The sequence below is a fragment of the Cataglyphis hispanica genome, chromosome 7, assembly GCF_021464435.1.
Source record: "Cataglyphis hispanica isolate Lineage 1 chromosome 7, ULB_Chis1_1.0, whole genome shotgun sequence".
NCBI classification, from domain to species: domain Eukaryota; kingdom Metazoa; phylum Arthropoda; class Insecta; order Hymenoptera; family Formicidae; genus Cataglyphis; species Cataglyphis hispanica.
Window position 1 is genome coordinate 7,063,835 of NC_065960.1, and position 11,587 is coordinate 7,075,421.

The window sequence follows — 11,587 nt, forward strand, 5'->3', positions numbered from 1 at the left end:
TAGATAAAATAATTCGTTTTAAATATCTTAATACATTTTATTTAGAAAGATTTATTGACCATATTTTGAAATTTGCTACATGTCTGTACTGATAGTTATCTTTATAAAATCATTCTGACTTAAATTTTAAATATGATAAATCTGTTCAAATATATCATTACAAGATAGACAAAATTACACTAACAGCAAACAATTGACAAAAACATGACAAGCATTAAATTAAACTTATTCCAAAAAGATGGCGAGTCAATAATTATTATATGATTCAAAAATAATTTTATGTCTGTATATCCCACATATTAAATACTTACAATACTAAAAACAATGTGCAAAATAAAATCAATGGATTAATCAAAGAAAACATAACTAACAAAAAATCAACATAAATTCTATTGTATGTACCATTACCTATTTGTTACAATTCATATTTCAAAGTATTACATTGGAAACTATAAAGTTAGTATGTGCATAGAGAGATATTTTTGTTCTTAAAAATAACAATAGATTGAAAGTATTTTGCACCACAAAAGAAGATATCTATTAACTAAATTATATAATCTTTTGAACTGTGAATTCTGTGATAATATTTAGTATAATGTATTCTCATATTTTCTTATTTAATGTCCAATGATTAATGAACATAATTATATTAATATGAAGAAATCATTCATACTTTAATTGTTTTCATGGATATTTCAAATTATCATGCATTGTACATTCACTATGGATTTAATGTCAGCACTCATTTTGTGCTAACACTAATTCATCAAAATGTTACTGAGAGGATCCCAGAACCCTAGGAGATTTGGTTTGAGATGATAAGAAAAAATTTAAGCTTAATCGTATATATTATTGGCGCACTGGCGCCATTTGTTGAGTCAGAGAGAGCAGACCGTCGATCATCCTTCGAACAATATCTGGCACTGCCGGTTTTTTCGATACCGAACTCAATCCGTTTCTGAGCTCGTAAAATACATTCCGCGTGAATGGATTTCTTTGCGATGCAAGTCTCAGTTTCAGGAACTGATAATATATGAAAGGCGTCAGTAGACCGGCACGTCCTCTATGATAAAAAGATAATATCACATTAATTTCACAATAATTTAATATCACGATACCATTTCTGAATTACAATTACGTTGTGTTAGATAAAAATAACAATCTTATGTAATACATACGTAAATACTAGGAGAACCGTAAATGGCAAGATAATAATTTCTGACATAGCACACAGACGAAGGATATTCCGTGATTGAAATTCCACCAGAGATATCAAAAGGCGAGCACCCCACCAACTATTTTGCCCAAGGCACTGCACAGAATGCATAAATAAGATGTTATTAATAAGACTTATATCATATTCTAATGATTATGCAAAAATGCAGATTTTATACTATGCATGCAATTTTCTCACATAAATAGCATATTATCTAATTTGTTTACTTACATCTAGCAAGGTGAGAGAATAACTGGCCAAATGCATCACAGCAAAAAGAAACACCGGCGTCAGCACCACTATATATTGATTCAGGATTCAATTTTTATTATTAAAACATGAAATATTTAAGAAATAGAAGCTAATTTAATAAATCAAATAAAATAAATATTGAAAGGATACATGTAACTGGTGCTGCATATAAAAATATGAAGGAATAAAACAAATAATGGCACGAGTCTTCCAATAATAACGTCTCTAAAAATTGCCTAGTGAGCTGAACACGGGGCACTCTTTGGTGAAGACGTAACGCACTGGTGGCTGCATTATTCATCAATACCTTATAGTATATATTATAAGGATTCCTAAAAAAAAAAAGCAATTTAATATATTTCACAAGTGCAAGTAGTATTTTAGCTACAAAATGATGAAAGTAAAAACCAACCCAAATATAGGAATAATATAACCAATGGTAAATATTATGGTAAAGAGTCTTGTGACCCATAATCCGAACTTAATCTTATTTTCTATAATGTGCTGCTTCAGTGCTAGCCATCCCTTTTCCATTTGTGGCGATGAGTCGCTCGATCCGCTTGGACTATCCATATTCCGTGTTATTCTATAGCTAACAAAATAAAAAAGTTCTTAGTAAAGTTAAAAAAAGAAATCTTCTTTTACAATAACTTTTTTGCGCTCCATTTGTTTCAAATAACTTTTTAGTGAAACCTCAAAAGATACTTGTTTATTTCATATGTAAATAGATACAAAAACTACGCAATTATACTTGAACAAAAACATCATATATACATATATATATATATTGACAATACGCATGACATCACGCATTTCTAAAGTGAAAGTTACCACTTTCCTCGGGAAAGCTATTTCTTTTTGGTTGAAAAAATCACGACACTTCCACGCAGCAAATGCTAAAAAAAACGTCGAGTCGCGGAAACTCGATTACAAACGCTGTGAAAAAAAGACATGCGTAAGCGTTTTTTTTTCAATAGCGATTATCATAACACGTAACATCGATGCACGACTTGGCCGATAGGTTCACAAGTTACATCGTCATTTTGATGACATTGCGAACTATCGAGCCTGATCTTAAGTTAATCGCACATTAAGCCACTTACGCGTAACTCGCTTAGCACGTTGATACACACGATATACCGTAATACAATTTTTTTTTACACGTCAGTAAACAAATGCGCGGGTCGACCTATTCGGAACATCTACGTGTCTAACGAACCGAGAATCGAGAACCTCCGCAACATTGGTTGAATCTCGTTATTGCGATTCACGAATCTCACCTGCAGATGTAGTGCGGAACTTTTGATGTGGCTCCATCTCAAGTCGATATTTAGAAGAGAAGAAAACACATCATTGTTTCAAAAAACAATTTTTTTTTTATGATTCTAGCAAAGAATACATTGAATTTTAATTTTTTTACTTACTTTTATTACATACATTATATATATTATATCGAAATTATTATCAAACTATTATCAAAATATTTTTCATGTTTGATATTTTTCGTTTTGATAAAATTTTACTTTTTTCTATTTTCTTTTTCACTTAGGCACACTATTTAGATAAATGTTTAAGATCCGCTCTACTTAAATTTTGATACAAATAAAAAATTTAATTGATTAAATATGCTTATTCGGCAAAGAATTTTTGAGCTTCAAAACCAAAATAGCATCAAACGGGATATACTTTCACGATTACATTTTTTTATTAATTAAATTCAAAATCCATTTTTGATCGAACATATCTGTTCATGATAAATTGAGTTTAATATTGCACCGAGAGCGATTATATTATATCTGCTTATTCACTCGAAAATGCTATTATCTTTTAACTTTTCTTATCTTACATTTATAATTACGAGTTTATTTAAACAGGCACTGTTCGCGATCGAACAGAACATCGAGTCCCGATATTCGAGTCAAATATTGAATTAGTGAGTGAACGAGTGTATCTCAATAATGTGGACGCGTGATCGCCTCGTGATGAAGTTCGACAATGTGGACTCTCCTTTAGGTCTACAATAGGTGTAATAAGCTTTTAGTCTTCTGCTCTAAGCTCTAAGCCTTAAAATATGTCATAGTTTTCGATCAAAAATGTTTTCCGCGCTGCCCGAAGCTCTAATCTCTAAGTTTTAAATCTGGCTCTTAAAGCTCTTAAAGCTTACGACTTAAAACTATCAATTGATATAATTCTAAAGATTTACTCCTATTTTACACCTATTGTAGATTCGACCTTACGTTCATGCGTCAACGTCAGCTGATCAGCTGTTATCGGCTATCAACTAATATCAGTATTCTGCTAACTGTTTTATATGTATCTTGCGTCTTTTTCAAAGTGTAACTTTCAACCAAAATTACAAAAATGTGTCAAGTGTCAAAGAGATATTTTAATTTCCATGAAAAAGTCCACGAGCATATATGACTGCTGAATGAAACGCTTATACAAGAGATAATCTCAAACTGATATAATGATTAAAATAGTAATTATACATTTCAGTGACATATTTTAATATTAATATTATATAGTATCTTAATTAATATTAATGTTAATATTAATATTATCTTATCATTTGAGTCTCGTTAAACATTTTAATTTGATTTATTTATGCTTTATTTGAATATCTTAATATTCAATGGCATTATAGAAATGTCAAATTTTTTTCATTAAACGTATAATCAAAATACGGAAATACATTATTGATGATTAATAAAACGCAAATAATATGTAACATTTGAAATTGACTTATTATGTATATATGTATATATTATTATGTATATATGTATATATGAATTGTCGGATAGTGTACTGTTAATGAAATTTTTCAAAATAAATCAATTATATAATCATTTATTTTAATTTTGATCTTTCTATGATAGAATAATATTAAATTTTATTATTTTTTTCTAGACTAGATCGTTTGAATATTGAAAGAATTTTAATTTACGCAATTTGTTAATATTAAAATAACATATACAATATATTCACATATATGTTATAACTTGTTTATAAGATAAAAATTTTAAACATTTTTTTTTGCCTTTTACTTTGTGTTTCTAAACATTTTGATAATACGGAAATTAAATTTGGCGCATTTATATATCGGAGGATTTCAATTTATTTTTGACGAATTATATTTAATATTGCCGCATAAATGTGGTTTAAAATACAGAGAAAATTGTAAAGAAAGATATGCACACTGCGTAATGAGTGTGCTGTACATTTTGTGATATATATATTTTAACAGCTTAAATAATTTTGGTAATAAATTTATAAATGTTATTTGTTTATGATAACTTATCTCGCAATTGATGTTTTTTTTTTATTCTTAGTATATCCACTTAAAACAAAACAATAATAAGAAAAGTAAAGAAAATAAAATGACTCCCCAAAAATGATTCAATATTTCATTTTTTATTTAATTCGATAAGATATCATTGTAAATTGTTAAATTATTGTCATCCAAACCGCAATCATATATCATATTTTGTATTATATATACTTCACTCGGGAATTACAATAAAACATAATACTAAATTTTTAATTATTGGATAAGAATAAATAATTTCATTACATAAAAATAATTATGATATTAATATAAAATAAATCTATTTTTCTAATAAAATAAAATATAGTCTTCCAGAGGCAGACACAAGTATTCAAAAGATGATAAAAAAAAATTCAAAAGACATTTTGTATTTTTAAATAAATTTTATCTAACTTAAGATTCAAGTTAATCTCATGAATATAAAAACCAGAGGATATAAATACATATTAAAATCAATTCAATGATGGCAGGAAAAAAATAAATACGCAAAATTTCCAGTTTAGAGAAAGGACAGTTCTCGTCATATATATTTTATGCGCAGATAAAACCAAGCGTATAACGGTTGATGCAGTTGGAAAGTTCGGATGTTAAGTGGACGTATACTTAACGGTAACTGGTTGGTCGAAGAAAAGATTTTGCCTTCTTTAAGAACGTAGCATACGATTGTTTTTATGTTTTTAGATATCTTAACGAAAAAATGTTACTCGGTGTGATTGTGATTAGCATACTTGTTGTGCTCGGCGTCGTTTATTTTGTACCTCGAAAAATATGGTATGTAATCGGTATGACTTTGATCTATCAAATAAAATACCACTACATCGGATTCATATCTCAGCTTGACGATATAATAAATGCCAGACACAATAAAACAGGTAAGAAATAAAGAGAAAAATGTGAATTTGTAAATGTAAATTTTCAAATATACTGTTAAATTAAAAAAAAAAAAAAAAAAAAAAAAATATCTATATACGCGCAAGTGTATCGATCCATAAAAAAATATTAGTATATTGAAAAATACTATGATAGCAAAACTATAACATTTTTAAATTAATATTACTTTTTACAAAAATGTTTTGTTTATACAAATAATAAAAACGAAATATATTAAATATATAAAAATTACATAAATGATTTATTATTATAATATTTATTATTATTTATTATTAAAGAATTATGATTTATTATTATAATTCTTTTTGATAGTTTTCATTATAATCTTGCCTTTCCGAATGATAATTTATTTAAGTAATATGAATTAAAAATATATTAAATTCTCTAATTTATTTAATTTTTATATATTTAATATATTTCATTTTTATTACTTATATAAATCTCGGTATAATTTTTATAAAATAAATTTTACGAAAATATAAAAATTATTTCTTAAAAGCATGATATCTAATAACAATGAAATGTAATGCATATAGCATTTAATCAACAGTAGCGACATGCGTGTTTTCAAGAAAATAAAATAGAACGCAATAGGAACGCATTTAATACAATTTGTTCGGTCATTATTATTTTACAGGATGCGATTAAAATTAGATAAAATTATACTTAATTAGACATTGAGTTTAATGTTTTATTTATATTTTATACATTTCTTCTTTCCAGATCTACCTTTAGTACCGAATAAAATTGCAATAGTAACTGGTGGTTCTAAAGGTATAGGAGCGGAAGTAGTCAAGAAATTGTTACAGTGTGATATGGAAGTGATTATCGGTGATTATTAATTATTTACTTAATTATTGTCGATACAATATTACCACGTATTCTAATATGAGCTTCTCAGAAGTTCTTAAAGTTCTAATCATGTGTTCTCGTAATAAAATTTAAAAATTTATAAAAAAATGAAGTTGATTAGTTTGGCTTCCGAGAAACTCATACATCAATACACCGAAATTTGATTAGCTTGTAGGACAACTACTGCGGGTGAAAAACTTATCCTCGAAATTAGAAAATCTGGCATTACTAGCGGGCGAGCAAAAGTTTATAAGCTTGATAATTGCTCTCTTGAATCGGTAAGAGAATTCGCGAAGAAAATAAAAGCGGACTATGACAAAATTCACATATTAATCAACAATGGTACGTCAGCCACATAGAAAGAAATATAATCCATTTTGATATGATGTACAGAATGTAAAAAAATCTTGTATACGAAACGTAAAATATCATTAACTTTCAGCTGGCGTTATGTTCATCCCATATAGAGAAACGGAAGATGGTTTCGAAGAGCAATGGGCGGTAAATTACTTATCACATTTTTTACTAGTGTCTCTTCTTCTTCCATTATTGAAAGCCGGCGGACATCCTGGCGATTGCAGTAGAATTATTAACGTCACTTCATGCGCTCATTACATTGCTGACATAGATTTTGCCTCCATCAGTAACAGCTCAAAGTAATTATACATAAAAAAATGTGCTATTTTTTATCTATTTTCAAAAATATTATTTCAAAATTATTTATTAATATTATATAATGCATTATTTTCTTTATTGATACATTAATTTTACTATATCAGGAACACATTCTTCACACAGGCAGCATATGGACAAAGTAAATTAGCGCAAACGATATTTACGATAACATTGCAGAAATTATTAACAGATAAAACATTAAATGTGCTAGTATATTCCGTGCATCCAGGTTTAGTAAAAACAGACTTGTTCAAGGATACACTATTAGGCAGAAACAAGTGGCTTATGATAGCATGGAAGGTAACAATATAACATTAAAATTTCTAAATTTTTCTGAACCATTGTTATCAATTAATTTTTGTTACAGACACCTGATCAAGGAGCTATTTCAATAATATATGCAGCATTGAATAAAGATATTGAAAGAAAAGGCGGGATATATATTAGTAATTGCAAAGAAGCTGCTCCTCCTCCATTAGCACTAGAAGAGCAAATCCAAAAACAATTGTTTGAATTATCTTTAAGACAAATACGGTTGAACAATTTTTTCCAACATTTGTAATAAAAAAATATTACTTATTCGATATTATTTATTCACGATGTCGGTAAATAATTCACTCGTAATAGTTGAAATTATAATGCATATATGCGTGTATTATATATATATATATGCAAACAAAATTTGTATTGTGATAAAAAAAATTAGCATATTTTTTACATTTAAAAGAATCATGCATTATGCTCATTTATTTCAATTCTAATGGCGAGGGAAATGTAACTTTGACTACATGCGTCATTGAATACTTTAGCTAGTAGTTTTTGCATTATCGAAATCGACAGAGATAATAATAAAACATTAAATGTATTTAAAACATGACCTTGCTATATCTTTTTCTCTCTAACTTATTTCACTAGAAATATAATAGATGTATACGTGATACATAAAACGAGCATTTCATGTGCAATGTTTCAATATATTAAACATGCAAGTCCAGGCCCCTGTTCTTTATGTTACAAGGCAAAAAATAGTGTTCATAATATCGTTGTTTGAAGAATGCATTTTACAAGAAATCATTTACATATTAAATCTATACATAATTTTTCTCAATGATGTGTCATAAATTTGACATAATAATAATATCATTGCACATTTTTTCCATAACTTACAAAAAAAAGTTTATATATATATATATATTTCGATCAATATGGTTTTTTATTACAAACTGTGTGATTTGCATTATTAATAACTTATATAATTATAACAAAAAGTATTATTATATATAACATAAAATCTTTGGAATATAACTCTATGTGAAAAACAGTTTATAAATTTATATAAATTTATCTAAATTTTAAAGATCTTAAAAATTGTAAATATTAATAGAAATAAAATACATTATACATTTTCAAAATTGTAAAATTTATTAATGCATGTAAATGCAAATTCAGTTGAGTATTGAATAAAGATTAGATATGTAATAGTTTCATTTCCCTCAATTTAATCTTATTTTGCTGTGAAAAAAGTGAATATTGCTAAAATCAACTAAATTGGTAAAAAAATTAAGTGAATATTGCTAAAATCAACTAAACTGGTAAAAAAATTAATTTAAGTAATAAAATAAAAAATTTTAGTCACAAATAATTTTTAGCATTATGTATATTATCTATAACAATTATGTGATTATTGTGTATAAAATATAAGAAAACGATGAAGAGACTAGAGTGTGCCAAAATATTAATATTAACAATATATATAATGAAAATCTTAATCTATACAAAATGAGAATAATCTGTATAAATAAAAAATAACATTTTAACATTATAAGAGACACAAATAGAATAATTAACCATTAGCCATTGCTTATAATCATAAATATAAATATAATGAAAATCAGATCACATAAATATTCAAGATTTTATCATAATATCATACATATTCTGCATTATCTTCTCTTTAGATTATAGAACAGAATTTACTTATTTATTAATAACAATAAACAATAATTTTCATTAATTGTATTGTGTGAATTAAATATTATTTATGTTTCAATTTTAATATACTTTTTTGACCATATAGTGAGCTGCCAGTTTCAAAATATCATGAATGTGTATGTATGATAAACACATAAATATTGCATATTAAAAATAACTTTATATACTATAGGCTTGTGTAATGTCTTGTAAAATTGTCATTATTATTAAGATTTTGGACAAATTACCAAAACCCACATTATGATAATAAATATTTGTACTTTTGAAGTAACAAAAAATACTGTTATGTAAAATGCATATTTCTACGTTGAAATAAATATTTAAATAATTTCACATCATACATAAGCAGTATTACTTCAATAAAATAAAAATTGATAATAAAGCATACATATTTGATATTAGAGTATTAATTGCACTATAATAAAATTAATCATATATCTATAAAAAATTTAATGTTCTATAAAAACTAGTGCTTAATAATATATTTAAATTCTCTTGTCGCTTTGCTATATATTAAATATATCTTACAACATAGTATAATGCAACATAACATATAATATAACACTAAACAATAACACTGTATCACTCTTTTATAAAGATATATTAGATGTTTTTTATGTTATCAAATATTGATACGCTTAATATTCAATCGTGTCTATAAAAAAAGGTATATTGTTTTATATATATATACATACATGTGTGTATGTGTATATATAAAACTAAAAATATCTGAAATATGCTTAATATTACATACAAAAATTGCTTAAGAAAATCTACTACAACCGCAATTACTACTATCACCTATTGATGTTGTTTTACCATTTATTGAAGTGGTATTCGTTTCATATCGAGGTAATTCCTTACTTCGCGCTTGCTAAAATAATACATAGCCACTGCAAAATGTGTGCCCTATAATGAGATACTTCAATATAAAAATATGCCCACTTACTTCCATAAGTTCAGCTGCTATCTCCATAAATAATCTCTCTACATTCTCTGCCTCTTTAGCAGATGTTTCTAAAAAGTACATTCCATGTCTTTGTGCAAAATCTTCACCCACATGTGTCGGTATTTCTCTATCTTCTCGATCAATTTTATTTCCTAATGTACAAAAACATATTTATAAAATTATAATTTTTACATGAGATTTTATCTTATTAATTTATCTTCTCGCTTACCTACTAATATCCTAAGAACTTTATTACTTGCATATTCTTCAATTTCCCTTAACCAATCCGGTAAACAGTCAAATGTAGGTTGACAAGAAATATCATAAACTAATATCAATGCATGTGCTGATCTATAATAACTCTGAGTAATAGAACGAAATCTTTCCTGACCTGCAGTATCCCAAATTTGTAACTGAAAAAGGTGATAATAGAGAGATTAGAATATAAATAAAATAATCTATATATATATATATATATATATATATATATATATATATATATATATAAACTTATTATGTTAATATATACCTTGACTTTTTCATTTTCTACTTCAACAGTCTTAATCATAAAATCAACTCCAATTGTTGCACCTTGTCCAGGTGGAAATAAACCCTGTAAGTTTTAAAAGATTCAATAAAACTATAAATTGCATACTTCTATATATGTATACAAGTCTGATTATCTTCATTGGATGCTGTATCTATAAGAATTTTATCAGGTAAGAGAGAATGACATTAGCTCATATTATAATACAGAAAATAACACAAGCAAAAAATCAAAAATTGCAACACACACAGGAAGCACAGAGTATATATTCTGTATACATATAGATGACATCATTTTTATAATGCATAAATAATGAACTTTCTACTCTTCCAGGAAACGCGTTCGCGCGTGAACTTGGCGTGCCAGGAAGCTTGACGCGAAAAGATCGACAAGCGAGATCTATTTCCCTTCGATTCGCCCAACCGAATCCGAAAAATCATCGGGCAAACATTATCTGACGTACCTGAGTGAATCGTCGCACTAGGCAAGTCTTGCCCACGCCGGCGTTGCCCACGAGCACGACCTTGAAGAGAAACTTGTAGTCCTCCATGTTCGCATCAGCACTGGGAAGTAAAATCCGCCGATGAACGCGCGTTCGCGTACTCCTATTCAACGGGGACGATACATCGGATCGGGCGAGAGAAAGATAGAGAGATCTTCAGACATAACAGACTTTCAGCAGACGTTCACCGGTTGACAGCGGACTGCGCGCGTAATGTCGTAACGCGTATGTGTGCTCTCCTTTTCGATTTTGCGGCCGAAGGAAGAAGGGAAAGAGACCCTCGGGGAGAGAACGACTACCTCGGCATCGTCGTCGCGCTTACCGCTGCACACGATTCCTCACTGAAACTTCCTGTTTCCCTCGGACGAGACCGATGAGGATGCGCG

General features: G+C 27.8%; 3 protein-coding genes across 9 annotated transcripts; 1 reads left to right on the top strand and 2 right to left on the bottom strand.

The window, feature by feature from the left end:
- Nucleotides 1-31: 31 nt before the first annotated feature.
- LOC126851066 (Krueppel homolog 2) lies at nt 32-2,746 on the bottom strand. Of its 2 annotated transcripts, XM_050594650.1 has the most exons (7): nt 2,572-2,746; nt 2,300-2,404; nt 1,881-2,060; nt 1,619-1,800; nt 1,448-1,515; nt 1,179-1,312; nt 32-1,063 (listed from the first exon to the last, which is right to left on the bottom strand). In XM_050594650.1, the coding sequence occupies exons 3-7, from the start codon at nt 2,039-2,041 to the stop codon at nt 850-852; spliced, it is 759 nt and encodes a 252-aa protein (XP_050450607.1). In that variant the 5' UTR covers nt 2,042-2,060; nt 2,300-2,404; nt 2,572-2,746; the 3' UTR covers nt 32-849. The 2 variants fall into 2 exon arrangements, with proteins under 2 accessions (XP_050450607.1, XP_050450606.1); XM_050594649.1 differs by lacking the exon at nt 2,300-2,404 and having other exon boundaries at nt 2,572-2,744.
- A 531-nt stretch (nt 2,747-3,277) lies between these two features.
- Nucleotides 3,278-8,563, top strand: LOC126851056 (dehydrogenase/reductase SDR family member on chromosome X-like). Of its 6 annotated transcripts, none has more exons than XM_050594632.1 (8): nt 3,278-3,492; nt 5,297-5,402; nt 5,475-5,665; nt 6,408-6,515; nt 6,705-6,878; nt 6,979-7,192; nt 7,316-7,511; nt 7,579-8,563. In XM_050594632.1, the coding sequence occupies exons 3-8, from the start codon at nt 5,491-5,493 to the stop codon at nt 7,771-7,773; spliced, it is 1,062 nt and encodes a 353-aa protein (XP_050450589.1). In that variant the 5' UTR covers nt 3,278-3,492; nt 5,297-5,402; nt 5,475-5,490; the 3' UTR covers nt 7,774-8,563. The 6 variants fall into 6 exon arrangements, with proteins under 6 accessions (XP_050450589.1, XP_050450591.1, XP_050450587.1 ...); XM_050594634.1 differs by lacking the exon at nt 3,278-3,492 and adding an exon at nt 3,516-3,947 and having other exon boundaries at nt 5,297-5,409; XM_050594630.1 differs by lacking the exon at nt 3,278-3,492 and adding an exon at nt 3,517-3,947.
- A 3-nt stretch (nt 8,564-8,566) lies between these two features.
- LOC126851075 (ras-related protein Rab-30-like) lies at nt 8,567-11,586 on the bottom strand. The gene is made up of 5 exons (XM_050594673.1): nt 11,163-11,586; nt 10,682-10,765; nt 10,382-10,565; nt 10,153-10,304; nt 8,567-10,077 (listed from the first exon to the last, which is right to left on the bottom strand). Exons 1-5 carry the CDS (start codon nt 11,247-11,249, stop codon nt 9,967-9,969), a joined length of 618 nt encoding a protein of 205 aa, XP_050450630.1. The 5' UTR covers nt 11,250-11,586; the 3' UTR covers nt 8,567-9,966.
- Between the last annotated feature and the right edge of the window lies 1 nt (nt 11,587).

Coding starts and splice junctions, on each gene's coding strand:
- LOC126851066 (XM_050594650.1), bottom strand. CDS start 2,041: ATGGATAGTCCAAGCGGATCGAGCGACTCATCGCCACAAATGGAAAAG. Junction 1,801..1,880: donor TATATTATTCCTATATTTGG/GTTGGTTTTTAC, acceptor TTTTTTTTTTAG/GAATCCTTATAATATATACT. Junction 1,516..1,618: donor ATATGCAGCACCAGTTACAT/GTATCCTTTCAA, acceptor ATCAATATATAG/TGGTGCTGACGCCGGTGTTT.
- LOC126851056 (XM_050594632.1), top strand. CDS start 5,491: ATGTTACTCGGTGTGATTGTGATTAGCATACTTGTTGTGCTCGGCGTC. Junction 6,879..6,978: donor TCACATATTAATCAACAATG/GTACGTCAGCCA, acceptor ATTAACTTTCAG/CTGGCGTTATGTTCATCCCA. Junction 7,193..7,315: donor TCCATCAGTAACAGCTCAAA/GTAATTATACAT, acceptor TTACTATATCAG/GAACACATTCTTCACACAGG.
- LOC126851075 (XM_050594673.1), bottom strand. CDS start 11,249: ATGGAGGACTACAAGTTTCTCTTCAAGGTCGTGCTCGTGGGCAACGCC. Junction 10,766..11,162: donor TAGTGCGACGATTCACTCAG/GTACGTCAGATA, acceptor TAAAACTTACAG/GGTTTATTTCCACCTGGACA. Junction 10,078..10,152: donor TAGCAGCTGAACTTATGGAA/GTAAGTGGGCAT, acceptor GTATTATTTTAG/CAAGCGCGAAGTAAGGAATT.